At 40.6% G+C, this 27,373-nt stretch overlaps 2 protein-coding genes across 2 annotated transcripts in view; one reads left to right on the top strand and one right to left on the bottom strand.

The window, feature by feature from the left end:
* Positions 1-2,414, top strand: part of LOC112540648 (uncharacterized) — a 28,937-nt gene extending 26,523 nt beyond the window's left edge. The window contains exon 12 of the mRNA XM_088139503.1: positions 442-2,414. The gene's annotated coding sequence lies outside the window, so the exon portion shown is untranslated. The remainder of the gene's footprint in view (positions 1-441) is intronic.
* Positions 2,415-5,209: 2,795 nt separating this feature from the next.
* Positions 5,210-27,373, bottom strand: part of CHUK (component of inhibitor of nuclear factor kappa B kinase complex) — a 32,576-nt gene continuing 10,412 nt past the window's right edge. Inside the window, exons 6-21 of the mRNA XM_088139422.1 lie at positions 25,930-26,019; positions 25,703-25,827; positions 23,335-23,442; positions 20,824-20,959; positions 20,255-20,449; positions 17,909-18,011; positions 16,759-16,882; positions 14,998-15,149; positions 14,430-14,491; positions 13,008-13,117; positions 12,018-12,067; positions 11,363-11,459; positions 9,895-10,042; positions 8,724-8,857; positions 6,804-6,903; positions 5,210-5,581 (exon numbers count right to left, since the gene is read on the bottom strand). Coding sequence (XP_087995548.1) covers positions 5,555-5,581; positions 6,804-6,903; positions 8,724-8,857; positions 9,895-10,042; positions 11,363-11,459; positions 12,018-12,067; positions 13,008-13,117; positions 14,430-14,491; positions 14,998-15,149; positions 16,759-16,882; positions 17,909-18,011; positions 20,255-20,449; positions 20,824-20,959; positions 23,335-23,442; positions 25,703-25,827; positions 25,930-26,019 — 1,761 coding nt within the window. The 3' untranslated portion in view covers positions 5,210-5,554. The remainder of the gene's footprint in view (positions 5,582-6,803; positions 6,904-8,723; positions 8,858-9,894; positions 10,043-11,362; positions 11,460-12,017; positions 12,068-13,007; positions 13,118-14,429; positions 14,492-14,997; positions 15,150-16,758; positions 16,883-17,908; positions 18,012-20,254; positions 20,450-20,823; positions 20,960-23,334; positions 23,443-25,702; positions 25,828-25,929; positions 26,020-27,373) is intronic.

Below are 27,373 nucleotides of genomic sequence, written 5' to 3'. Positions count from 1 at the left end.
ATTTAGCTTTTCTTTCTTCACTTTACAACCACTATTTGGGTTTGCTTATGTATGTTGCAGTTTTTTGTATTTCACTATTAAAAATTAACGTGGCCCTTGGAAATGTCCCAGCAATGGATTTTTACCTCTTTCACTGACTTTTGAAAGTTCTTTTGAAAATGCAGGGTTGGTCAGTGTGAAAAACCTAGTTGCAAAAGATAAGCAAGTTAGCTAGCAGGTAATGCTGATGGTGGAAAGAAGGAGTATGTATTTATTCTTTTGCACGTAAGGCGTAGCTTGTTTGTTATATGTAACCAAACATATGAACGATGAGCAAAGGAACCACTGAGATTAACATTATTGGTTTAATAATGTTATAATGATACAATTCATGCCCCAATCCTTCAGCTCTGTTATTTTGGCTGTAGTCAATACTGTCTTTTTTCTCATGGATTTTTGCAGTTGAAAGATCCAGACATGCTTTGGGTTCTTCAGCAATATGGAACCTCAGACCAGCTAGTAAGTCACTCCATGCTTGACAAGATAAGCAACCTCTTGACCAGCATAAAGGAGCTATTGAAGAAACTGTGCTCCAGTGCACCTGAAGAATCTGGAGACCTGCGTCTTCTATCTCAGCTGTATGCCATAATGCACCGACGATGCAAAAAGACAAGCTACAAACAATGCAAAAAGAGAAATTAATCTGTTAGGCAGTGGGAAGCAAATCTTTCTAATATTTTAGTAGTAAGGAAACTACTAGGGTAGCTTCATATAGAAACCATTAAACACCTTCAATCTGTCTATAGTTTATCTTTTCATGTCTATGTAACACTATATATCACATTTGAACTAAGAGGGTTCTATAAGAATCCTGACTGTCAAAAGTCTCTTCAGCTGCTAGGGCGAGGCCATTTAGGTCACCATTTAGGCCTGGTTTAATGTAGGGATCCAGACTAAAGCATCTGTGTCAGGTGGATGTCTAACCTTGGTTTGTCATCCACTGAAGGAGAGCCTACCACCTTTCTGGTTCCACTAATGAATTTCCAAAGTGGTTCCACTGATGAATGTTCTAACATTCAAGGAGAACCTCTTTTCCTGGAACCTAAATCCCTTATTCCATGTCCTGCACTCTGGAATGTTAGTGGAACACATAGCTGGAGATGGAAAATCCCTGATATCCCATAACCCTTGCACCAGCACTGTTGAAGCATCATGACCTCACCAATCTCATCCCCATTGCTAGTTGGTGTATGGGGAGAGAGAAAAATGGAGAAAAACAAAAAAAACTCCACCCAGACTTACAACTACCTGTTATTCTCCCTTTAAATAGCCAGCTCCTCTTCCTACTCTGCTTGTATCCATGATCCCTGCTAGCGCCACTCTTTCCCTCTGCCCCCAACATTCAGGCTGTTGGGACAGCATCTCAAAAGTAGCTCATGGGAAAATGCATGCACCTTGCAAGGAAGGCAAAACCTTGAAGAAGAGAAAAAGAAAAAAGAAATCTATCCCAAATCGGGTCATAAGGCAACCCAATAGTCATAGAAAGGGGAGGTACAGAAACACACCAGTAATTCAGAGCACGCCCCTGGCATCCAGGATACACAGTCAGGACTGGCAGCCCCAGGAAAAAGGGAGATGACCCCCAACCCCTCCCCATCCTCCAGGCCAAGTGCTCCAAAAGGATGCTACCCAGCAGAACGGAGGGCAGTCACCTTCCCACGCCACTATCTCACCCCATCAGGCTGCGAATCCTACCAGTCTGCCAATAAAATTCCAGGTGTAGCCTTTTAAGCAGCCCTGCAAGATGCTCCAAGGATACTTCTAGGTGGCAGAGGAGCCCAGCAGCCACCTGAAAGGGTCCTGCAAATGGACTCCAGGCTTATCTTGTGGGACCATTATTGTTCTAACAACTGCCCCAGATGGATTAACAGCAAGTCAAGGGAAATTTAGAAGGATGCCTGTACAGGGACAAGGTTGGGGATATTCCTCAGGTTGAGCCTTCAGCATGGCCCACTATTGTGACTGGGGGCTGCCATAGTGAATGTCACAGAACTTGCAGAACTGGGAAATCAAGGTCCTTCTTGCTCTCCCCTGGTGTAATGGTAAGTGGGAATGACTTGGGAGACAGAGGGAAGAGCCATAGCCAGGGCAACAGTCGGATAGTGGCAGCTTAGCCCACAGAAGGAATGTTGTTGTTGTTGTTCAATCGTTAATCATGTCCCGCTCTTCATGACCCCATGAACCATATCGCGCCAGGCCTTCCTGTCCTTCACTGCCTCCCTGAGTTTGCTCAGTTTCATGCTCATTGCTTCAGTGGTGCTATCTAACCATCTCATCCTCTGCCGTCCTCTTCTCCTTTTGCCTTCAATCTTTCCCAGCATCAGGGTCTTTTCCAAAGAGTCCTCTCTTCGCATTAGGTGACCAAAGTATCTGAGTTTGAGCTTCGTTATCAATCCTTCCAATGAGAAATCAGGGTTGATTTCCTTTAAGATTGATTGGTTTGACCTCCTAGCACTCCAGGGGACTCTCAAGAGTCTTCTCCAGCACCACAGTTCAAAGGCATACAGAAGGAATGGGGTTGTGGCAAATGTCTTAGAAGGAACCCTCCCTAGTTTCTTGAGCTGTAAAGGCAACAGGGGAGAAGTGTACTTTCAGACTTGCAAGATTCTGTTAATGTAACCTCATAATAATGTCAGAGCTAGTACTTCTGGGTGTGCTTCTTGGCTGGACTATCTCGCAAGGCTAACATCTCGGGGCTACTTCCAGCAGCCACTCACTTGCCTGGGCATCCCTCTATTGTCTAGTGCTTCTAGCAAGGGGAAACCATGGACACTTGTGGAGGATGGTAGCATCGACTGAAAGATAGTTTTCTGGATGGAGCACCAAATCTATGCTCCCATTCCATGTGAAGTGTGTATGTTGTGTCCCAAATGACCCCAAATGGCGTTGATAGGTAAGGAACAATCTCTGATAAATATGCACAACTGCAAAAAAAGTGTGGAAGAATAATTTTATTCCATGTCTTTAAGCCACACCAAGGCCACCAGGAGTAGCACAGATTAAACACCTATATCCCCAAAGCAGTTATCAGCTACTACAAGTTAGACCAGCTGGCATGTCTGGTGAAGTGCATTTCAGTCTTGGCAGGAGCAAAATGATGGTAGAGAACTATTCCATGTCATCCTGGAATCAAAGGTCTAGGGGCAAGCTCTGTTGTCATGGCAATGCATTCAGAGGATTATGAGGAACTGCTTTGAAGTCAGCTGGAGAACCCCTGCAGAAGCTGATCTGTCAAGTTATTGTGTGTGGGGGGGCAGGGGCTGAGTCAGGAGCTCAGCAAAGCTGCTGTTATGGAAATGGATGACCCATCAAAAGGCTTTTCTCAGTTGTAGCCCCATATTCTGTGTCTTCCTCCACCTCCCACCTCTTCAGAATCTGTGAATGCAAGCACTAACCATTTCCTGTCCAGGCACTTGGCAGGTATGGTAGAGACCTTTCTCATTTCATTTGCTCTGTGACCAACCTAATTATTTAATCCCTTTTCAAGGAGTTTGGGTTTGCCTCTTGAAAAGTGAGTGGTTTGATGAGACCGTTTCTACTCTGCCCCAGGACTGGACTAGGTCAATGGACTCCTGTGCGGATAGTGACTACGTGGAGCGGGGACCCAGATCTGACAGGGTAGTCTTAGTTGATTGGGGCTTGGGTTCCTCTGTTGATGTTCCTCTGTAGCTGTTGTGTACTTGGGGCTCAGAATCATTGGGGAGCCAGTTTCAGGGTGTTGGTGATTTCTGGCTATAGCTATCATGCCATGGTCTTGCAAAGCAAGGTTGGCAGCCACTGGCACACTTACTGGAAATATACCTGGTCCTTCCTGACCTGATTTGATTAGAATAGCTCTGTAACTTTTCTGGAGAAGACCTGACCACGGTCATTTATCTTCAAATAATTTCTACCCAAAATCATCTTCAAGTGTTTATATGGAGCTGCCTATAAATGGAGCCACCAAACTACTGTCAGGGGCAGTTGGCATATGACTTTGTTGTAGCTTGATCTGTACTGGCTATTATTTTAAGATGCAGATTTTCTCTTTCAGAATGTTTAATAACTTGAGATCTGAATACTGCTTCAGCTACCTCCAGTTTAACTGTAGCAGATATTGAAGAACTGGGGCATTTTCATTTACTATACAGAAAGAGGAAAGAAAGAGAGAGAGAAGAATATGCAAACTATTGGTTTGTGTTCATCATCATATCACAATGGGATTTTAATTTTTTTTCCTGCTTGTTTTCATGCAGTTTGGCTGTTTCTTTGTATTTTACCATTTCTGTTATTTCCAACTGTGCTGTTTTCTGGTTACCGATGTCAAAAAAGTCAAAATGGCAGCCAGGACTGCACAAAGCTCCGCCCTTTTTACGTGCACTGCATGCAACACATGTAAAAAGGGGGTGGGGCTTTGATCACTTGGTCGCAGCCACCATCTTGACTTTTGACACCCCCCTGTGGACATTCCTGTTTCTGGTTTTAAAATTGTGGTGCCTACTGATTTCTCTGTTAGCCACTTTGATTTCTTCTGAAGAAAAATCATTGACTAATTGCCACCTAGATCAGGGAAATGATTTTCTTCACTGTTCGGTTAGACTTATCAATCAGAGTTCAAATTTTCATTGCTTGCTTGATTGTATTTGTATACCATGGAGTCAGAAAATAGTTCCTGGTTGTCTACATCAACCAAGCATAAAACAGAGTTAAATCTAAACTAAAAATAAAAACAGAAATATGCCATCATATATTGTGTGTAATGGTGACCATTAATTCCCCTAACATGAATCTTAAGACCTCAGGATCATATTTGGTGAGATGAGTGCTCAACATTCTTACTACCCATAAAGTCAACAGGGCAGAGTTTTGCAAAATTACTCTCAATATTAAGAAAGCTCTTTAGTTTATTAAGCTATTACTCTTTAATCGCAGATGGTTTGAAACTCCTCCTTCTAATTCTAACATTCGAACCAAAACATAAAAACCTCAAGCAGATCTCTTGTACACTGAGATTATTTTATTTCTGATATTTTAAGTTGAGGTCCGATATCAGACATTTTCAAAGTAAAAACAAAAAATAAACCAACGTTTAATATATTACAAAAATATCCCTAATGTTGTTAATTAGAAGTAAACTATGAATAATTTCTGTGTGGAGCAGAGAAAAGAGAACAATTCACAAAGCACATAATAAACTATATAACGGATAATTTATTTTACATCTTTCATTATTTCTGCCTTAGCAGATTTCCATAAATTTTTGGGGGTCGGACCAGAAGATCTCCAAGGTCTCTTCCAACCCTCTGATGCTGTACTACAACAGGACCTTTTGGGCCATACAGCGTGCGCTCTGTATCCTCTGACTGAAGGCATTCTGTGGTGCTTTAGAGTGAGAAGCAGAGGCACTTTTCCCAAACTGCAGAACTGGATAAAAATGCAAGAACTTCGGTCTGGGTCCTTCTTTAAATAAAGGGAACATGGTACTTTAGGTCAAAGGCCCATTTTTGCAAATATGGATGTGCCACACCTGGATGCTCTAATTCAGCCAACTCCAGTCAAGACTCTGTAAAAGAAAGGGCAATAACCTGAAGCGCTCTCAGTACTGTTATGAAGTAATAAATACGAAGTGGGCAAAAAGCCAAAGTAACAATTGAGGAGCTATCTCTGTTTTTTTCTTTACTCTGGTAACTGCATGGCAGTTCCCTTGCACAGAACTCATCTAAAATACCTGCACCCCAAACAAAGAGAAATTGTGGCTTTCCCACAAGTTAGTCTGCAAGCTCCAAATATTTTTGCAAACTCCAAATTGCAAGCTCCAAATGTTTTCTCTCAAGTAAATGCTTTTGAGAGATTGTACTAAATATTACTGTTTTTGCTGGTTGGAAAACCCATGTGTTTTCTTCGGTAGCAGGACTATTGCAATTTGGTGGAAAAATTTGGGATTCCTTTTGGCTAGCACAGTAGTCAATTATGGCAACAGGAGAAAAACCCTCATAGCCCCTGAACAAGACTATTTGGATAATTAAATCAACCATGTGTACAAGAATTAGCAGAGTCACTCCACAGTGGCCTTCAACTGGCAAGGTCAATGGTAATCTGGATTAATTGACAAGGGGAATGGCAATTTATAACAGATTCACAGGAAATGCATGGAGGACATTTAAGTCCCCCCCACCCCCACCCGCTTGCTGGCTTGAGATTTTGAATTCTGATGCTGAAATTTTGAATGAAGTGTGTGGGAATTGTAGGAAAAAATAGCCAAATCCCAAAAACAGAACAAGCGGCAGAGATTGAGAGCCGCTGGCCTTATTACTAAAAGGACCAGGAACTGGAAGATTCCTTTTCATCACTCCCTTTACTCGCAGGATGGGACTGATCATCCCGTTCACTGCATCCCAGGGAGGTGGTGTGTTTCTTTTTGACCTTCCAAACTTCCTTCAGAGCACCTGTCTTGAGCAAACTAGCGGAGAATCCTGTGGGTTACAGTTCACACGAGGTCAGTGGTGGTGTACCAAGCAGCGTATGTGGAAGAAAACATGAATTATCTTTCTCCTCACCCTACCCTTAGTTAACAGGATGAAACAGAAAAAAAAACCTGCTGAAAATTCACCCCAATTTAAACGTTTCCCCCCCAAAAGAAACACTTATGCTAAGTATTTGGACATTTTCCTTTCCTTCTGAAGTAGATGAGTTTCTCTTGCTGAATTAGAGAATTACCCATTTTCCAAACTGTCTTTTCTTCTTAATAAATGAATTGTTTATTACAAGTATCGGTGTCAACTCACCATCATGCTGCTACTCTGGTCGTGTCTTGCCTCTTGTATAACAGCGCTAAAACTGTCAAGATAGCTTAGATTTTCTTCTAGCAAGTGTGCAAAAGGCAATCTGTCAAGAAAAAAACAAAGTTGGCTGCTTCTATTCCAGCTACTCCTAATAATAAAGAAAACTATTTAAATATGAGTATTAAAATCAGGAGTTTTCCACTCCTTGGTCATCACCATTTCAGGTCTGTTTCTTTTTGGAGGATGGATGAAAAGATGGTTTGTGATATGAATTATACGATCAGATGCTTTCATCGAGATGGATGTTACAAACAGGTCTGCTTGCCCTTAAATGTTTTAAGTTGCCACAGAATTGCACAACAAATAAGGGGAAGACAAGCAAGGGCAGACTCTGTTATTAAAGCCCATCTCAATAAAGTATCGTTCTAGTCATCCTATGGAGTCAGTTGCCCAATCTGGCCTACCTCGAAGGGCTAACGTCAATCGTGCAAGTCTCCCCATGTCTTTCCTTCCCTCCCTCTTATACTTCCTTGAGTTTGTTTGTTTATTGTATTTATATAGCCACCCATCTCACATAAAGTGACTCTGGGCTCTGGGAGTTGAGGGGAGTGCTTGTCCGAGTCTCTCTGCAATAGTCTCCCCCCGCTCTGGACTTAGCACATGTATCTTCTGCACCGGATGTTCCCCTAACAGACTCTGGATTCCTTCTCCAAGGTCATCTCCCTGGCTCCCTACTGCACAGAACATCATGCAACATTATTTGATTTTGTCTTTTACCAAAAAGGTTTGCTCACCTGCTAAAGCTTAGACAATAGTAGGTTTTTAAGGTGCCACTAGATTTCTTTTTTGTTTTTGTGAAAATTGAATTCATGGCAATGTAAAATGTTCTCTTCTTAGCAGAGGAAAATGTTATTAAGATGATAATAGAAAAGTTTATATTACAGAAGACTCACTGTCTGCAAAAGGTACCCTTACAGAGACCTGGGGATGGGGGGGGCGGGGGGGGGCAGGGAGAAGTATGAAAGTAGCAATTCTAAGCCTGCAAGAGGTGTTGCAAATTAATTAGCAGATTCACTTGTTCATTGCTGAAGAAGGAATGTGAGGTGAAAAAAAGCCAGACTTTAATACTTATTCTTAGATTAGCAAATTAACACCATTAAAAAACAGAATACACAGTGGTTTCCAACATTTATATAGAACTGAGGGGATAAAATCAAACTTTGGAACCTTTTTGGAACCAATTATGTTCTTGGATTCATAATATTCTGCACGATTTTAAGTGTAATCTAATTGAAAGAAGATTTGACATTCTTTTACAGCCACCCTAACGTATGGACATCTCTACAGCAAGGCGGCAGCAATTAATAACTTGGATGAACAAGCTGGTTTGTGCTTTGAGGGAAGGTCCCCCAGAAACCCCTGGTTTAAGAGGTGGATTGAGAGGTTGAGAACATATCCCAGGAGAAGGCAATCGCAATTTTGGGAGAAGAGACATCTCCATATTGTTGCCAAGGAAACGACATAAAGATATCCGGAAATCACCAGGTGTCAAGCTTAACTTAACCTTTCCTAATGTGGAGACATATTTCTTCAGTACAAACAAGCTGTTTTGCCTAAAATCATGGAGTTGTTTTGCCTATTTTCAAGCATTCTTTTCTTTTTTCCTTTACATTTTAATTTCATATCATATAGGTATTATTTATTCTACTAACTGTTCATTCAGAGCATATGGTTTTTTAATATTGTAAAAAATGAAAGATATTATATTTGTATGTTTTAGTTACCATCCTCATTATGCTGTTATAGCTCTTTTGTTTGTCTGTTTGTTTAATGAAGTATTGCATTTCCTGACAGGAGCGTAAATTACCAACTGTGAGGAATGATTTCAAATAGGAAGAAAGAGCCACATTCCCCTTATCTTACGCATTTCTAGAAGCTTCCACAAAAGGAAGGGGCTGAAGCACATTTGCTGACGCGGTTTGGGAGAACCAAGCAGGCACGGAAGATGGAACAGTACCGTCTACACTGGAACTGGCAGATCGAGCAGAACTTTGAGTCTACAAGGAAAAAGAAAAGCAGAAGGGTTAGAATAGAAATGCACACTTTTAGCACAGTATCTGCATCCTGCGAGGCTACTGTTTTTACTCTCGATGGCTCTGATCGCATGATGCGGTAAATGGGTCATGACGATAGTAGTTTGTTGTGCGAATAGAAAACTGGGCCAGCCGACCCAGCTCTGGAATAATTTGGCGTTAATTAAACTCTCGGTGGTAGACAGTAGCATCCAGGGAGTTAAGTAACTCTTCCTCCATCAGCAGGATTAGCTGTGTTCCATTTCCCCCTCCTGGCCACATGAGAATGAAAAAATGCATAAAATACACTTGGCTGGGCACTGTTGGCATTCAGAGCTGAATGAACTGACTGGGATTAAAGACTGCTGGGTCAGCTATGTCCTACGAACATGGCCAGTATGGTGCCAACGTGTGACTATCCCATAATTACCAACTTCAGCCTTAAACGGTTATGGGAAAAGAGGCAATCTAGGACAGGGCACATCCATTCATGATTGATATTTACCGTACGGTGCAGAGGTGACCTGGGGCAATGTCTTTTCCGCATAGGGGTCGAATCTGCAACAGGGGTGCGGCTGGTGACACTGGAATGTCATCAGAATCAGTGGAACCCAAACTTTCAAACCTGTCGTTTTGTGCCTAAACATTTTTCCCCATTTTGTATAAAATAGGGTCTTAAGAGTGCTTCATCCTCTCATGTCCTGCAATGTCCAAATCTGTACTCAGCTTTTCTAGATGATGTACAATGAACCTCTGACTTCTACATGTGACTGGGGAGAAAGTTGGCTGAATATTTCTGGCAATTTCTCACCCTGGAAACAGACATACTGTACATGTCTCTCCACTTGGCAATCGGACACAAGTATAGGCTAGTATTTGAAACAAATTCCATTTACAAGTTAGCATTGTCAGCAAACTGATACACAAATACAACACTTATTTATAATGTAACCTTGATAGACTGTATTAAATATTCATAAACATTGCAATATTGCTTCTCTAACTGGAATCCAAATCCTTACGCAAGCAATTTTCAGCAAATGCCAGATTTCTCTCTGCCTTTTCCCTTGCATTTGCATCACTGAATTGTCAGCCTCCTTGATGCTGTTCAGAGCCATTTCAATCTTTGGAAGCAAGTCAATTATCTTCTGTTTACAGCCCAACAATTTGCTATGATTCAAAAAGAAAAGAGATACTTAGAGGACAGGCATTGATCTTTTCCCTCAACACTAGTACTAGGTTATCCAGAACAAATAAAGGACATACTCAATGCTATTTTTAGGGACGTTGTGGCCTCTATAATAGCCAGGGAACAGATACAGCCATTTTTCTAGCTATCTTCCTTCAATCCCCTCCTTTTGTCATTGTTTTCGCACAAATGTTCTGCTCAGTGCTCAGATACCTTTTCGGTAGAACGCTTTCTCAGGCTCTGTTTCCTTCCCAGAAATTGTAACATTTATTGCCATTCTATTGAAGAGAAATTCAGTATGTGTAAAAAAAAAAAAGCGTTTTGGAATGTCATGACTGTAGTGGCACATGTTTTAGTGCTTGTTTGTTTTTTTCCTGTATTCAACACTTTTAAATTCAGTCTATATTACTAAAATATTTTCTGATTTATGTATCTCGTAAGTTTGAAATACAGACTCTGTGCTTAAACAAATCCAAACTTGGTTCCTGTTTGAGTTGAATCTGTGCCAGACTTGTTTTTAAGATAGGAAGTTTTTTGGGACATTGAAGCACGTTCCCACAGCTTGGTTAGCTGTTCTTCCATTGAATTGCTCAGCTGTCCTTTCCATTAAGAGGCATGTAATACCCTCACAGCAGTTTTCATATATAGCTCTACTTCAGTATACCTTGAGGGGGGAGGGATATGTGGTTCAGTGAAGTGCAATAAGAATATGGTGGGTTGAATGATTTCCCAGAATAGTGAGTTTTATGGCATTGCCACCAAATGGGAAAAAATGATTCAATCTGCTCATTTCATTTCCAACAATGATTTAAAAAATGAATTATCCATTTTGGCAATCAAAATTGGGAAAATATAGCAAGGATAACACTTCTTATACCAGTTTCTCTGAGAGGACATGTTAGGGCTGCCTTCAAGCCTTGACATCCTCCATTCCCTGGAGCTGATTTTGGCCTCTGGACTGTCCACTGGGGTCTTAGAGACAGCCCGTTCCTAAGGGTACACAGGATGTTTGCTTCTTTCACAACATCAGATCAATTTAAGGAAGTATGTTTTGAAACTATGAACAAGCTTGGATTGACTAGAAATACATTTGGAATAATTAGTTCCACATTTTTAGTATTTATTTTTTTAAAAAACGAGAGCAAAAGATTAAGTAAATTGATAGAGGGCAGGCACCACATATGAAACTCCACACTGACCTAACGACATTCCTTGGATCATGATCATTCTGCTACCTGGGCACTGAATAGGAATGAAAAAAAAAGTGCAGTGGTGGATCAAAGGTGTGCATGCATTTTTACCTAAGATGCCTGAAGAGTTCCTTGAGGACCCAGTCCTGACTCTGGACTGTCTGGACAATTATCTTCACCATCTCTGTGCTGTCACTGTATGAATGATCTGAAAGAGAGAGATCAAACATTACTCCACATAAAAAAGCATTGGCAGTCAGATGTTAACTCAAAGGATGACGTTAAAAAAAGCCACATAAACTTTAAATTAGCATCAAGAACAAGAATATTTTTTTTAACAGTTCAGTAGCTGATATATCTGATCAGAAATCCTGGTCATGGCAGGATAGCTATAAAGTTTTGCTGCCATCAAATGAGGCTTTCAGTATTGCATCTTTTAATATTTCCCCAACCCAGAATGCTCCGAAAACTGCTAAAACACCATTTAAAGGAATGGTGAAGTATCTGACTAGACGTGGGATAATAGCATCAGTGTAGGAACAGCCTGTATATTCTAAATTTTCACCCTCAAAGTGGGAACAGCTAGTAATGACCAAATAAGCTTAGAAAACCAATGAAAAAGATGCAAAATGAATAAGTTGCACAGATGATTTGGCTGTTCAGTTTTGTTTTTAAGAGTTAAACCAAATCTTAACACAGCTATTTAGGCACCTGCCTGCCTTTGCAAACTTCCTACTTAAGACCAACACCTCTTCCAATGCCATACCTGGAGGCCTTGATTTCAGCTGCTTGTAGAGTTCTATAGCTCGCTGTTCCCTGTGGAGAGATGCTGCAGCTGTAAACACAATTTCCTCCTCAGTTCCCCTTTAGTAGTCAAGGGTTAGGAGTTCATAAGATTTAGAAATGCAAACATAACAAACTCTTAACTTTTGCTTTTGGTAAGAGTGGGAGCCTGAAAGTGTTTACATTCAATAAAACTGTGGGATTTTTAACCTGGTAGATCTTAAAGGCAGTAAATAAAGGCCGTGGCAAGCAAAATATTTATAGTTCTGCCCAGGAACAATTTTACAGCAAGAGAGGCAGCAAAACCATGAAAGTGATCCTCTTAAGGTTGAATGAGGTTTTGTTTCTAAATGTGTAGCGCACCTGACACAGCCAAACTTTCAGCTTTTCACTCAGTCCAACATGGTGGACCACTTATAGAACCATGGTGGATTTCAGTATTGCAACTCACCAAATAAGGAATATATGGGCATAATGTTCCACATTTAATTCCAGAACCATGTTATAACTATAAATACGGTATCCTTTTTTCAATATAGGCATTGATTAAGAAGGGAGAGGGAGATCCTCCTCACCTTCAGCCTTTCAATTCATGTCCGCGATGGCCATTTTCACATCTCTCCCTACCCCAGCCCTCTTCCTCCCAATCTTCCTGCTGCTGGATCTCAGCCACTCACTCCATGAGCCAAACAGAGAACACGGGCAACATGATATAAGAATCAGAGGCACCGGGTTGCCGGGGCAGTGTTTGTGAATGTCCCTGATCAGAGAAGACTCTGAATGGCCAAATCAAGACATAAAAATTTTAGGTCTTTAGCTGCTTGTTGGTAAGTACATTTATTTATAACATTTTTGGGCACATCCAAGGTTTATTAGCTATAGCTCTATTAAATGATTAGTAGAGGTTAATTAATAATAATAAACCCTACTACTGTTATGTGAGTTGCATAATGAGAAAAGTTTATTTTCTTACAGATTTTCCATTATATCGCCTTGACGTCGTACGTGGAGGCTTCTCTGCAGTTCTACAATTTCAGTGTGCAATGCCATGATCTGCTCATCTAGGGAGCCGATATCCGCAACCTGCAAAGGAGAAATAATATTCTCTATATGACAGACTGAAAATAACTTTGGACTTGGAATTTTTTTTCCCCGTTGAATGATCACCTAACTGGATTACTCTTCCCATCGGAGTGAATAAAAGGATTTGCACTGTATATGCATTACTGATCATAAATGTTATATGCTAAATTATTCTCCACTTATGTGCTGATGACTTACTACCTGAATACCGAGAGGCAGACGAATGAAAGAAAAGATGGGGTGCACATAATGTGGAGAAGAAGTGTCCATCAAACTGGTTAGCTGTGAAATCATGAGAAGCTGGTACACTCTTGTGCAGGGATGTCAGTAGTGGGGTTATCAAAAAAGTCAAGACTTGTTGCCCCAGAGGGAGAACCAAGCTTAATGTTACAAGGAAGGAGGTTCAGGCTACACGTGAGAAGGAACTTCCTGACTGTACAAACTCTGAGCCAGTGGAACAGGCTGCCACATGAGGTCTCCTTTACTAGAGAGCTTTTAATTGAGGCTGGATCAGAAGTGCTCTAGTGGCTTCCGCACCAAGCAGCAGGTGGGTCTAGATGCCCTATATCTTGAATAATAAACAGTAAAAATGTGGAAGATTAGAATATTCTCAATTTAAGAGACCTTGGAAAAACAGAAGGTCTTCATCATGGACTCAAGGTTACCTCTCAGTGATGGGCAACATGCCTCCAAATACCAGTTTTTCTCAGGGGGACAATGATGGGAGAGTTACGTCTCCATCTTGAATGGCAAGAGTTTAGTATAGTTTTTGAGGACAGTCTCAAATCAGTGATAATGAAATGTAGAACAAAGAAGGAAGTGCTTAATTTTAATTAGCTTCACATTCTTTCTCTATACATGAGGTGCTATCTTGGAATTAAAAACACAAGTTGTGAGGAGGAGGAGGAGGAAGAGCAGGGAGAAGAAATGGAGGAGGAGGAGGAGGAGGAGGAGGAGGAGGAGGAAGAAGAAGAAGAAGAAGAAGAAGAAGAAGAAGAAGAAGAAGAAGAAGAAGAAGAAGAAGAAATAATAATAATAATAATAATAATAATAATAATAATAATAATAATGTGGGTTTAAAGCAGTGCATTCTGCTTTTGATAATGGGAAGTTTTTGATCACTTTCCTATTGTTTAGTTTAATTGTAATTTAATTTAATTATTTAATTTTGATTAGTTTCCTATCTTTTCTCTATACATGGATGCGATACTATCTCAGAATTAAAAATACAATATTTGATGATGATGACGACAATAAAAGCCGTAGGTTTACAGCACTGCATTCTGGTTTTGATAATGGGGCACTTCCATACCTCTTCACATTGCAAGGCCTTTTCTTCCATGTCTTTCCAAGCTTTTAACATCTTCTCTGAGGCTTAAAGAAATATACTGCAGTTAATTTAAAGAAGCAATATTCTCTGAAAATGAGCAACACTTATTTCGAAACAAACATTACTTCAAAACAGAAAGAGTAATACTGATGGATTTTGGAAACGGGCAATAAACGCTCCACATTCAACATCTTATCTTCAATGTGCACCAGAATTATGCTGTTTTTTGGCCTGGCTTCCTTCATCCCCTTGAGCATCCTTGCTATTTTAACACATTTTGTACATTTCAGACAAGAAAGAGGTAGAAAACAAGGTTTTGGATTTCTGGATTTTAGGGAGCTCATAGCATTTGGACTCTTAAGAAGATGAACGGACTGAAAAACAGTTTCAGTTAGTAAGATTTTGTCTGATCCTGATAATATGCATTACAACCATCCATGGGAGGCTGTGTGTAAGCTGGGAGTGACCTTGTGCGGGTAGCATTCCCACAAGTTAATAAAAATATGTAGCACTTGGGTAGTTTGGGGCTATTGCTGCCCCAAATACTTACAGATTCCATATGTCATTTGGTCGCTGTATCTTTCCAAGTCAAGGTGGATACTTTGCTGAAAGAATTTCAGTTTTGCTTTCAATTGCTGGGATGCTGATATCATATTGTTTTTCATTTTGGTTAAATTGGTATTGTACCTAAGAAGACTTAACCTAGAAATTGAGACAAAGAGAAGTTAAGATTAATTTCTGTCATATCTACACATACACTGTTGATTACAGACTTGGTCATTTGTTCTATTGGCTGTTTGTTGCTCAATCATTACAACAACCACAGTTTAAACATAATTTGAAATATATTTAATGTCCCCTGTGCATTTTACTAAATGGATCCATTTTCTTCTTCACTGTATATATTCATAAAAGAATATTTACAATGTAGTAATAATAAACATGCCTATAGGTTAGTTTTGGTTAAACTTTGTCATAACTACATCTAGGCCTAGCTTTTCCCTGGGTTAATGCTTCACCCTAACTGTAAGAAAACATCTCTTTGAATATTCAACCATGTTTACAATTTCAATCCTTCATTTCTCCAGGGCTAAACTGGAATATCCATACTAACCACAAAAGTTTTTTTCCAGTCTGCTATGTGGAGATAGCAAAAGGGAAGTGGGTTAACTCCCATTTACTTGGAAGAAAGGAAATAATATGGGTTCGCTTTTGTACTATATCTTTTCCCAGGGAATTCTCTGGCCACCTTGAGGTCTGAGAGAGCGTCCTGGAGGATTGAATTGATTATTCAAAGGTTTCTTTATAGTGTTATACTTAGCATTGTATGGAATGTTGTATAGAACATTGCTAATTTGTCCAGTGTACTATTGATAGATGATGACATATACCACATTGGAAGATGAGCGAGTGCATGTCCCCCTGATGCTCTGGGTGATATTAGAAGTCCTGTAATCATGTTTCCAATGTATGTATGGGGATAGACTTATCTGGGTCTGCCATTCTACCTAGTGGAGACACTAAATGGAAAAATTCACAACTCTTTGGTTGTCTCTGTTTATACAGTTGCATAATGGCTGCATGCCATTATTCTGGTCTCCAGTTGACTGATGTATATTATGGACCTTTTACAGTCTTATGCATCAGTTTAGTTCTGCTAAACATCTCTGCTGACAGGCAGTCACATTGGGGAAAGGTGAGAAAATAAGATGCTTTGTGCTGTCTTTTTTCTAGCATCTTTCACTCCCCTTCACTACATCTGTTCCTGTTCTGTTTCCTGAATCATCCTAAAATGTGTGCCCAGAGGTACTAGTCCCCTGATCATCTACTGCCCTGAAATTTTAGCCATCCCATTGGTGTCCTCTGCACATCTGGGAACCATACACTGCACCTCTTCATTCAAGGGCTAAATAAAAATACTGAAGAATAGAGGGGTCAGGATTATACACCAATTGATGTCTCATTCCAGTTTGATGAGGAAATAATAAGGAGCACTCTTTGCATGTGTCCACCTAAACATCATGCCATGCAACTAGCATGTTAATCAAAACGTCATGGGTGCCTTCTCAAATGCTCTGCTGAAATCAAAACCGATTGTATCGTCTGTTATCAGCAGGGTCAAGAGGGCAGGTCAAAAGCACAAGCGAAGCCCTGCCCTCTTGACATTCTGGACCCCCCAGTGGATGCCCCTGGCTAGCACCGGAAGGGGGAACACGGGAAGGACCAGAAGGGCTGCTGAGCTGATCTTGCAGCCCTCTTATATGCAAGTTCTTTCCACCGTTGACCATTCTTAGGGGTACCTGGGACTTACATAGCAGCTCTCTGGCCCTGGAACAGCCGGCTATAGTCTTCCTTCAGGCCAATGACGTAGTGCACAGCTTCAGCCCAGATCTTTCGAAGCTGAAAAATGGGGAGCTGAATTTTGCTGTCTTTTACTGAGTGAGAGAAAAAAGGGAAAAACAGCCATCCTTATTACATATATTAAGAACCGGAAGTTATAAAAAGCAATTTCCTTTGTGTTGGTCAGGCTATCATTGCTTAATGCATCCTTTTCTTTTCAAAACAAGTGCAATGCCTAACACTGATGTTTCTTAAAGCATTAAGAAAATCATACCTTTAAATTAAATGATGAATTATAAAAATTAGGAAAGCTAACACAAGTCCATTCACATCAAATAAAATAATGCAGGAAGAAACTTATATTGTTCTAAAAGCTCCTTGACCCGCTATTTGGATGGACTTCTTCTTACCCTGAAACTAGTTTGGGTAAACAGCACAGAGAATTGTGGCCTTTCTCTTTGGACCTCCCTTCTCCGAAGAAAATGTTACCGGGGCTACAGCTGATAGAGCAACGAGAAGAGAACTGAATGGGAAGAGTTTTGCTTGGATCCTCCAGGCAAAAATCTCTTCGGAAGGAGAGAGGAAGTGCTCAGGTTATTGCTCTTACATTTGGCTGAGCTGGCTCTGTATAGTTCCCACAGTCCCGGAAATCACAGCATTCACTCAGAAGGAAGAGGACACCAACTGTAGGATGGGCACCTCCAGCTGAAACTAGACCTGGGTATTCCCTTATTCCTCACTCCATAGACGGTCCACGCGACACGCTTGTGTTGCAAAGTTTAGGCCCCTTGGCCAAATTATGTATTTCAGAGCATTTCTGAATGAACCGAAGCTGCACAATCCCTGCATATTACCAAGCTGAACGAGACAACTTTTTGCAACATGCTGACAATCTGCACGTAATTGTTTAGATTCAAAATAAGAAGACAGTGGAAAGGGCAGGGGCAGAAGCTTGCCCTCTGTTCTGATTGATCCAGTGCTGGCATTTGTTTTTTTCACTATAAAGTTCTAATAAGGCCTCAAAAGCGATTGCAGAGTATTTTTTCTACAGATGAACCTCTCCAAAAATTTAGCCCTACTTAGAATAACTAATAGCTATTATTAAACTGCAGCATACTCACCAATATAATTTACACAGTCAGAAAGACTCCTAGAAGCGAAAGGGCCTTCATATACAGTTTTGCTTTTATCAAATAAATACACCATATAGCTATCCCAGCCTTTCTGGTAAAGAAGAGAAATTATAGAATCAAAACATTTCCATGCAAACCTTGGAAGAGTACCAATAATTGAGATAACTACTAATAACATATATGAATCAATGAATAAACACTCATATATAGATATATATTGTGAATACACACACACACACACAGACATATACATGTTACACATATATACACACACATGCAGAGTGAAAAATTCTGGAATAATTTAAACTGAATAATCTATTTTACAAATCTTAAGAAAGGAATTAGAAGAAGGTAGCTCTGACCTAGGAGATTTATTTAAATAATTAGCAAGCATTTCTGATTTCTGGTTCTTTCACTAGCATTCATAAAATGCCTTCTCCCTTGGGAACACTAACTTATTCTGCCAAAATGAAGAAAGTCTGAGCTAACAAGAAGAGGATCTCTGCGAGATCCAGTCTGTTCTGTCCTAGAACACAAAAGTAATATAGCATCTGCTTTCTGAACAGTTTAGCTTGAATGACAAGTTCAAACAACAGCCCCCAACACAAACAAATGAAACATTCAATACAGTTATTCCATCTTTTCTTCCTTAGCAATTTTTTGAGGAAAGAAAAATAAGAGAAACTACAAAGACATGAGGGTTAGCCAAACAAACAAAAATAACTCTGGTCAAATTCAGTAAGTAAGGGCAATTGTGCAATAAAACTTTATTCTGAAATCATTGTGGCAGAGCTCACAAATCTGAAGTCCGTGCACTCCTGCCTTAACAACTCTGGGAAGCTCTCCTATCTGCAAGGGCACAAAGAAGTACATGGGGAAGATCGCAGAGAAGAAAGAGAAGGGAAAGATGAAGACCTTTTCCTATCCACTAAGGAAGGTACAGAGAATAGAAAGACCTTTGCCACCTTCTGCTCCCATCTCCAAATGTGTCTGGTTGACTGTTCTTGGGGAAATAGCTGGAGATGGGAGCAGAAGGTGACAAAGATCTTTCTATTCTCTGTACCTTCTCTTTCTTCTCTGTGATCTTTCCCTCCTATTTAGGGACAATCTCTGAGATTTTTCTTATCCTTCATAGCTCTGGTCTGAAGCAGGGGCCAGCCTCAATTTTCCCTGTCATTTTCCCCAAATGTTAACTCTCTGGACTTCTGCCTGCTGTTCCTCCTCCAATACTGGGTTTTCTGGTTTCCTTGCAAGACAAATAGAAGCTCTTACTGCTTATTATTTCATAACAAATTGTGAATCCTGAACATGTAATTGGGATCCTAAGTGAAGATTTACAATCGAAGTTCTGTGCCTGAATAATATGATGAAGATACATCATATTACATACATAGAATAGCTTACGTTTTCTAGGTGCTGTTTTTAGTTACTTAAAAACAATATGCTCATAAGGACAGGATGAAGCAGTGATGTGGAATGACCAACGAAAGATGCCCATCAGCATTTAGCCCCAGCGCAGATGGGCAGAACTGTTCCCCTTTTTCCTTTGCAGTAGTTGAGGAACAGCTACTAAGGGATGACAGTGTGGGAAAGAAGAGCAAAATGGTATCCCTGTCATCAGACTTTCCTAACCTGGACTCTCTGCTGGTGTATGGACTAACTCTGCAGAGTTGTGAGAAGCTACCTGGATCCAGCTTGTCAATCGAGTGGGCCATGTACTTTCTCCTGTCTTCACTGCAGCTAGAGGCAGAAGCTACTGTGGAGGCATTACTCTGCCCCTTGAATTCAAAACTAAACCCCAATTCCTGATAATAGAGTGGCAGAGAGAGATGACCACTGTTAATATGTTTATCTTTTATTTATTTGGGGGATTTCCAAACTCACGAGTCTAAATTAGTATTCATTACTTAAGTTTAAAGGAAAGAACACAGCCCCTCCATTCCAGGCTAAAGTTGTCAACTTCACAAGTATAATAGTGTAACACACAAGAGGTTTAAATTGCAGTAATGCTTAATCCTTCTTCATATTACGCTGGTGCTTCTAAAGCATCAAACTTTGCAGTCTTTTATAGTCTTGCCAATGTGAAATTTAAATGAAGAAAAGGATGCAGCTTACCAATGCCATTTATCAAAAGCCTTTCAGAAAATAAAATAGGTGACAGCAAAATGTTTCCAATGTGGCATAAATTCATATAATCTGCCTGACTGCTATGAATGATCAAATCAAAGATGTGCATATAAGAGACCTCATTTATTAGAATTTAAAAGAAAAACTTTGAGTGAGATGGGCGGTGATTAAATTTGAAAAACAAACAAACAAATAAATCTATCTTACTACGCCATCAATGACACACTGAGAGGCTGGTTTCCGAGGATCTAAGCAGCTTCCCATCTCAAGGAGAAGCTCTTGGCTTCCTGTGCTTATTCCAGTGTCAGCTTCAATTCGGGATTGCAAGGAATGAAGACTTTCCTCTGGGTGCAATGAATAAGAGAGGATTTTGGCAGAAGTCATATTTAAGATGTGAACAATCTGGAAAAAAAAAAGCCACAACAAAACGTCAAAGTACTCAATACTTTGAAAGAGTTATTTTTGAAGATGAGTTATGAATTTAGGAGATAGGTTTAAGATGTTCAAAATAAAATTGAAAAAAAAGCAGTGTTTCTTTGTAGCAACTGGGATTTCTCTCTCCCACTTGCCCCAATTTCCAACCATGTTACTGTTATTTCAAAAATAAAAGTATACTGGGAAAATGGTTTAATTAATTTCCTTCCTTTCCTTCCTTTGAGCAATTTGTCCTGATGTTATTGAGTCTGTTGAGATTTCAAAGAAACAAATGAAAGCTTATAAAATGATTGTGTTCCTAATTAGTCTTTTTGATCAAAGTATATCATCTAGCCACTTACCTTCAGACCCAACAATTGTTCCATTACTTGAAAACATCTGTAACTGCCCGTGTCTGGATCTATACCACCTCCTCTTTGCTGTGGATCCCAAGTTAGCATCAACTGAAGCCAATGCTCCATTATTTCTACAATTGTACTAAGCCAAAAATAAAATAAAAACATAAGCCCAATAGATGGCCACCAGCATTAAAAGTAGAATCAGTGAAATATATTTTATTAAACAGAGTTTATAAAGATATTACTGAATGCAAGCAGCATAAATGTCATGTTCAGAAAAATGGATAGGCATTTATATACATTTAAGAAACAGTAACAAAAATCAGCAATGATCCATTTATTTCTTATGCTAAGTCAGGATACATTTAAACATAATCTATTGATCTAGCCATGAACTCTCTTGGAGATGATAAAAGAACAGGACCTTTCATCCAAGTTGGTTAGTTCCCCTCCCCCACCTGCTTTGGGATAGAAGCACTAAACTTGGTTCCAGGCACCTGGATCCTTCAGTCGGGCATTCTTCTCCTTGAACACATGTAGCTTCTGGGGTTTAGATAGTTTATTTTGTGATTGTAAGATGCAAGCATGGCTACCAAGTCTGTCCTGTGGCCACAAGAGAAGGAAAAAGAAAGGCTGATGCTTGCAAAATGAGGATAAGAATAGCTGGAATCAAAATACCATCTTTTTTGGTTCATCCCTCATGAGATCCTAGTGTCTCCTCTCTTATCCAAGGAAAGATTTATTATTATCTTATAGAACAGCATGATTATGAATGGTGGTTTCATGGACTTCTTAATGTGCTGTGTGAGGTAATGAAGGCTCCCCAAGCACTTTTCCTTAGAGCAGTGTTGTCCAAACTTGGCCACTTTAAGATGAGTGGACTTCAACTCCCAGAATTCCCCAGCCAGCATGGGGAATTCTGGGAGTTGAAGTCCACTCATCTTAAAGTGGCCAAGTTTGGACAACACTGCCTTAGAGGATACTTAAAAATAAACTAATTTTATGAAGCATGTTTTTTTACTTTATTTTTATTTATTATTACATTTGCTTTGGAGATGCTTTTACATTTCCAGGGTTATCTCTGCCTCTTCCTTGATATAGAAGCTTTGGACTGAACCCTGACAGATGCCCAAAAATTCTCTGTGTTCTCAGATGTCGCGGATGTGTTGGGATTAAGGACCTCCAAAATGTTCTGGGCACAAAACAGTTAGTTTTGGACATATGTGGGTATTTGGGTCCATGCACAGCACAAAAAGGATATATTTTGCTCCAAGAAGAAATAAAAGGAGTGGAGAAAAGCCACAGACTTCAGTGGCTGAGTGGAGGCAGAGATACATCAAGAAGATCAGGGGTGAGCAGGTCAGTGGGGCATCCTACATTGGGACACAGGTGGTGGCAGCAGGGAAGGTGAGAAGGGTCTGGGAAAATTGGGGATTCTGGTGGGATATGTCATGCTGGGGCATTAATGATTGTGGCCAGGTTTTGTATGAATGCAGTTTTGGCTCCACCTTTTTTACACTTCAGTCCCGCCCACATGTGAAAAAATGCAGACCTCTGGTTAAAAAATTGTTCTATCCCATTAGTAGAACCTTACCACAAAATGGAAAGAAGCAAAACTAAATAAGTTTTTGGCCGTTAGAATTCACTTCTCTTACTTTAAAGTTGATATTCTATCTTGCTTGCTTTGTTTACCATGTTAAGACATATAGGTAGTCCTTGCTTAACGACTGTTTAACAATGGTTCAAAGTTACAACGACCTCAGTAAAAGTGCTTTATGACTTGTATTTGCACTTATGACTGTTGCAAACCATCACACCATCCCGGCAATCATGTGATTGCAATTTGGGCACTTGGCAACTGGCTCATATTTACAACCAGTTGCTGCGGTCACGTGATTGCGACCTGTGACCTTTTTTGCCAGTTTCCAGCAAAAAACATCCATTGGGGAAGCTGGATTCACTTAAAGGCCATGGCAATTCACTTTATGACTGTTGTAAAAATGGTCGTAAAATTGGGTCTGGTCATGTGGTGACTTGCTTAACAACCGCCCCGATTAACAACCAATCTTCTGGTCCCTATTGTGGTTGTTATGTGAGGACTACCTGTACTACCATCATGCCACACTACATGGCATAGGGCCTGGTTACTTGAAGGACCACCAGTCTCTCATAATATCTGCCTCGCCAATTTGATCCATCAGGATTGGTGTGCTCCAGGTTCCTTTGATTAAACAATGCCATCTATCAGGACCCTGGAAGCCACTTTCTCTGTAGCTCTACTCTCTGGAATGAGGTTCTCCCCCAGATCCAAATGGCCCCCAACCTGCTGGTGTTTTGAAGGGCCTTGAAGACCTGGCTCTTTGCCCAGGCCTTTGGTGAGGGAGAGTGTTTTCTTTTGTTCCCATAAATGAATGAATGAATGAATGAATGAATGAATGAATGAATGAATGAATGAAGATTTAGTGCAGTGAAGAATTCTACCAATTAAGGAGAAAAGAGTAGAATGAATGTTACCTGCACAAGCTGTTTGGATTTGGCAAATAAGCGCTGAATCTAACTTCCCCAGTCATCTCTTCCCATGCAAAAATGCATTTTGGGTCTTTCCTCTTGATTTTGTCATGCCTACAGGAAAAGAGTAAAGAGGATGGAGATTAAGGACTAGAAAATAATAAATTAATCAGCTATGTCCAGTCTATACGATATGGAAAAACAGTCGGTATCTCAGAACCTGCGACATCCATAGCAGGATGGGTGATCTACAGCTCCTGAAGACCCCTTGGGACCTATCAAAATGCGTATGATTCATTCTCCCCCCAAAGAGCTATGCTCAGCCTTCCCCTGCTGCCAACTGCATTAAAATATGAGTGTACAGAGGCATTTCAGAGCAGTATACAGTATAAATATGGGCTGGATGATATATCTAGCAGGTGCATCTAGTCCTAATAAAAAATAGCTCATGAAAGTTTCTTAACAATCTGGAATGAGGTATCCAGTGGACTTAGATGAGGTTCAATCCCAGACCCAGTATTCTTTTTCATTTCATTCACGACATGGATGAGGAGCTGGAGGGAGTCTTATCAAGTTTGCAAACGATACACAATTAAGTCAGAGAGGTAATATTTCAGAGGTCAGAAATAAAATGCAAAATCATCTTGGGCCATGGAGTCAGATGCTTCCAACTCTGTAATTTTATGATAATGGCGATAAGAGAATGAGGCAAAAGTAAGACCGAGAAGTATATTGGGGCAAAGAGATGGAAAAGAGTTGGCTGTTGGCTTTACCAAAGAGGAAAGAGCAATCCTATTTCCTGGGGTGGCAGCAAGGTCATTAACTGGCACAGCATGTGATCCTGATTTTTAAGATTCTTTGATCAATGTATACTTTCAAAGCTAAATTTTTATACTCTCGTCCAAGATTGCTAGTACAATTGGAGAACTGGTTTTTCACTAGAATATACTTGTTCTTTTCCAGCTTCTTGCTTTATTCTCTACAGTCAAACCAGCATTTTGTGTTCCTCTGTAATCTGCCTTGGAAGAATATAGTCTTGGAAGGCATATAAAATGGATTAAGCAAACAAACAAATCATAAAGTATTGTTCCACTTATTTCATTTCCAGATGTCTTCCTTAGGCAACACAGCACCCCTTCCTCTGGTATTTGCTTTCTAGATGGTTGATCATACTCACAGGTTTTCTTCTTTATTTCCTGTCTTATCCTCATTGTCTTGAATAGTGACACCCTGAAATGTCTGCAGTACTTTGCAAATGTCCAGCAAATTAATCTCCATTCATGGATATACATGTTCATAAATCACCTACAATGGGGATTTGCTCCACCAATTTTTGACCAAGAGTTGTGCATCTAGCTGCCTGGAGCTGATCCTAGCACCATTAAGATGTGACCGGCACATGCATAAAACAATACTCCACACAGAAGTCGTGACTACCCACTGGATTTTCCAAGCAATAAATATTATTGCTTTAATTCTTGGAAAATCCTGTTAGTGCTCCAGTTAAGAAAGCATAGCTGGAGCATTTATAGTATCTGTATGGTGCAAAAACAATAGTCTAATGGTTAAACATAAAAATACATAAATTGCTCCAGTTTACGTTCTTAACTGTAAATGTATGGTGCAGGGGCCAAGACAGCGTTCAAGATCATGTGATCAAAGTCCCATTCTCTTTTTGATGTGCATCACACACATGGAGAGCCAGTTTGGCGTAGTGGTTAAGGCACAGGCTAGAAATCCAGAGACCCTGAGCTCTAGTCCCTCCTGAGGCACAAAGCCAGCTGGGTGACCTTGGGCCAGTCCCTCTCTCTCAGCCCTAGGAAGAAGAAGCAAAGGCAAACCACTTCCAAAAATCTTGCCAAGAAAATTGCAGGGACTAATCCAAGCAGTCACCTGGAGTCAAGAGTGACTTGAAGGCACCCCCCCACAAAAAGAAAAAAAATTGCACACGTGATGGACATAAAAAAGGGTGGGGCATCCATTGTGCAGTTGCAGTCACCATCTTGCCATTTTCATCCTTCCAAGTGTATGTCCCTGGCATGGTGGCCCCGTTTAGATTGGAACAGTGTGATGAATTAAAAGGAGCTCCCTCTTTCGGTAAGCAGAGCTCACCACCTCCTGAACACCAGCACCCGAGATTCCCCTAATATAGCTTTTCCTGGATCTACAGCTCCCTTAGAAAGAATATTTCACGGGGAAACTGAATCTCTTTCCCTGCTGAGTCCTCCTGCTGACTGTCCTACCTCCCCACAAAGTTCCTGTGCCTTTTAAAAAGGGTGCAGCTGCCTGTGGACGTACAGAAACAAAACCAGCTTGTTTGCAAATGCAAAACATAAACCATGTCCTGATTGTCCATTTAGTCAGAGAAACTTACCAGGTAAAAGGCTGTTGATTATGCAAAAAGGGCCTAAATCCGGTAATGCACTCAAAGATCACAGTCCCAAAGCTCCAAAAGTCCACAGTCGTTGTATAGGGCTTATTATCAAAGAGTTCAGGGGCCTTAAACAAAACAGCAGAAATTGCAATAAAAGTCAGAGATAGAGAGAGGCCTTCCTCCACAGCTAAGAACAGAAGACGCAGCAATGTGTATTAAAATCTTACCAAATACTGTAAGGTCCCAACAAAAGAGGTGCAGATGCTTCCCTGGTCCAGATCCTTGGCATATCCGAGGTCTATTATCTTGTAAATGATCTGGCAATAAAATCACACCTAAGTTATTCTTCACATAAGCTTCTTCATGTTTTCACTGTTTTTGAAACTGAAAACTATTTTTTCCTCCATTTTTTCCCAGCTGAGCCTCTGCAACAGGAGAGACGGGGAAGGCCCCTACTTTGGTTGGCTCAGACCAGATGGGAAGGAAGGAGCAGACAGCCGAAACATCTTTTTAGACATAGCTCTGATGCTGGAGAACCAGGACTGCAAGAAACCACTTGTGGCTACTATCTTTTTGACATTTCTTGGTGATGAGCTGTGGCTTCCTGACTTCTCTCCCACCTCCCTCCATTTCACTAATCATTAGAATGCTTTATTTTTAAAGCAGTATAAAAGCTGGAGAGAGCCTGTCTGATGTAGCAATAAAGGCACCAGGCTAGTGAGTTCTGGTCCTGCCTTAAACATGAAGCCAGCCAGGTGACCTTGGGCCAGTCCCTCTCTCTCAGCCCTGGGAAGAAGGAGGCAAGGGCAAACCACTTCCAAAATCTTGCCAAAAAAGCTGCACGGACTTGTCTGTACAGTATAGTCACCAGGAGTTAATACTGACTTGAAGGCACCCCCCCCCCACAAAAAGTTGGTAAGTGAGAAGGAAGAGAGATTGCCCCTCTCCTTAACTTGCTTTTCAACTGATCCCTCTTTAAAATTCAGATGACATTTCTCCTACCCCCTCCACATAATGTTTGTTTGCTTTTCTGGAAGAAATGAATTCTTCTAATCAGGTTACTTGCCCAGTGGCATTGCTCCTTTTGTTATAAATCAATGCTTGTTTTTGTGAGCTCTCCCCACCCCTCCCTCCCTGGTTATATCTGGTTTCTCAGCACCTATAAAAATCTCAGTCCCCACGCCAAGCATTACAGCCAAGTCAAATCTTTCTTTCCGTCATAGACCGAAAGGAGCGCAGGCAGAAGGAGAGTGGCCCCTCCTGGGTTCTGGGTACGTATATCATCCATACTGCAGTGTTTCTCAACCTTAGCAACTTTAAGATATGTGGACTTCAACTTTAAGATATGTGGACAGCCATGCTGTCTGGGGAATTCTGCGAGTTGAAGTCCACATATCTTAAAGTTGCTAAGATTGAGAAACACTGCCATACTGTATGCGTGATCCACAGACACCCTAAAGAAGAACCTCAAGGAAAAATAAAGTATATTGCTCACTATGTATAAATCTTGGCTCCAAATCTGGGGTCCAAAAGAGTAAGATGAGAAGACCTGCTGGTGGAGAAGACGAGGGAGGCCCAAGCCAAAAGGCAGGGTCCGATTCCTCAAGAGGAACGGTGCTGCAACAGAACCACTTCCTCAAATCCATTCATGTACCTCCTTGAAAAGACCGG

Source organism: Python bivittatus, unplaced genomic scaffold (assembly GCF_059951505.1).
Source record: "Python bivittatus isolate LINGU-HERP-01145 unplaced genomic scaffold, Pbiv_v1 ctg000210_np1212, whole genome shotgun sequence".
NCBI classification, from domain to species: domain Eukaryota; kingdom Metazoa; phylum Chordata; class Lepidosauria; order Squamata; family Pythonidae; genus Python; species Python bivittatus.
Note: the sequence above shows the minus strand (reverse complement) of the source record. Positions and strands in the feature narration are given on the sequence as shown.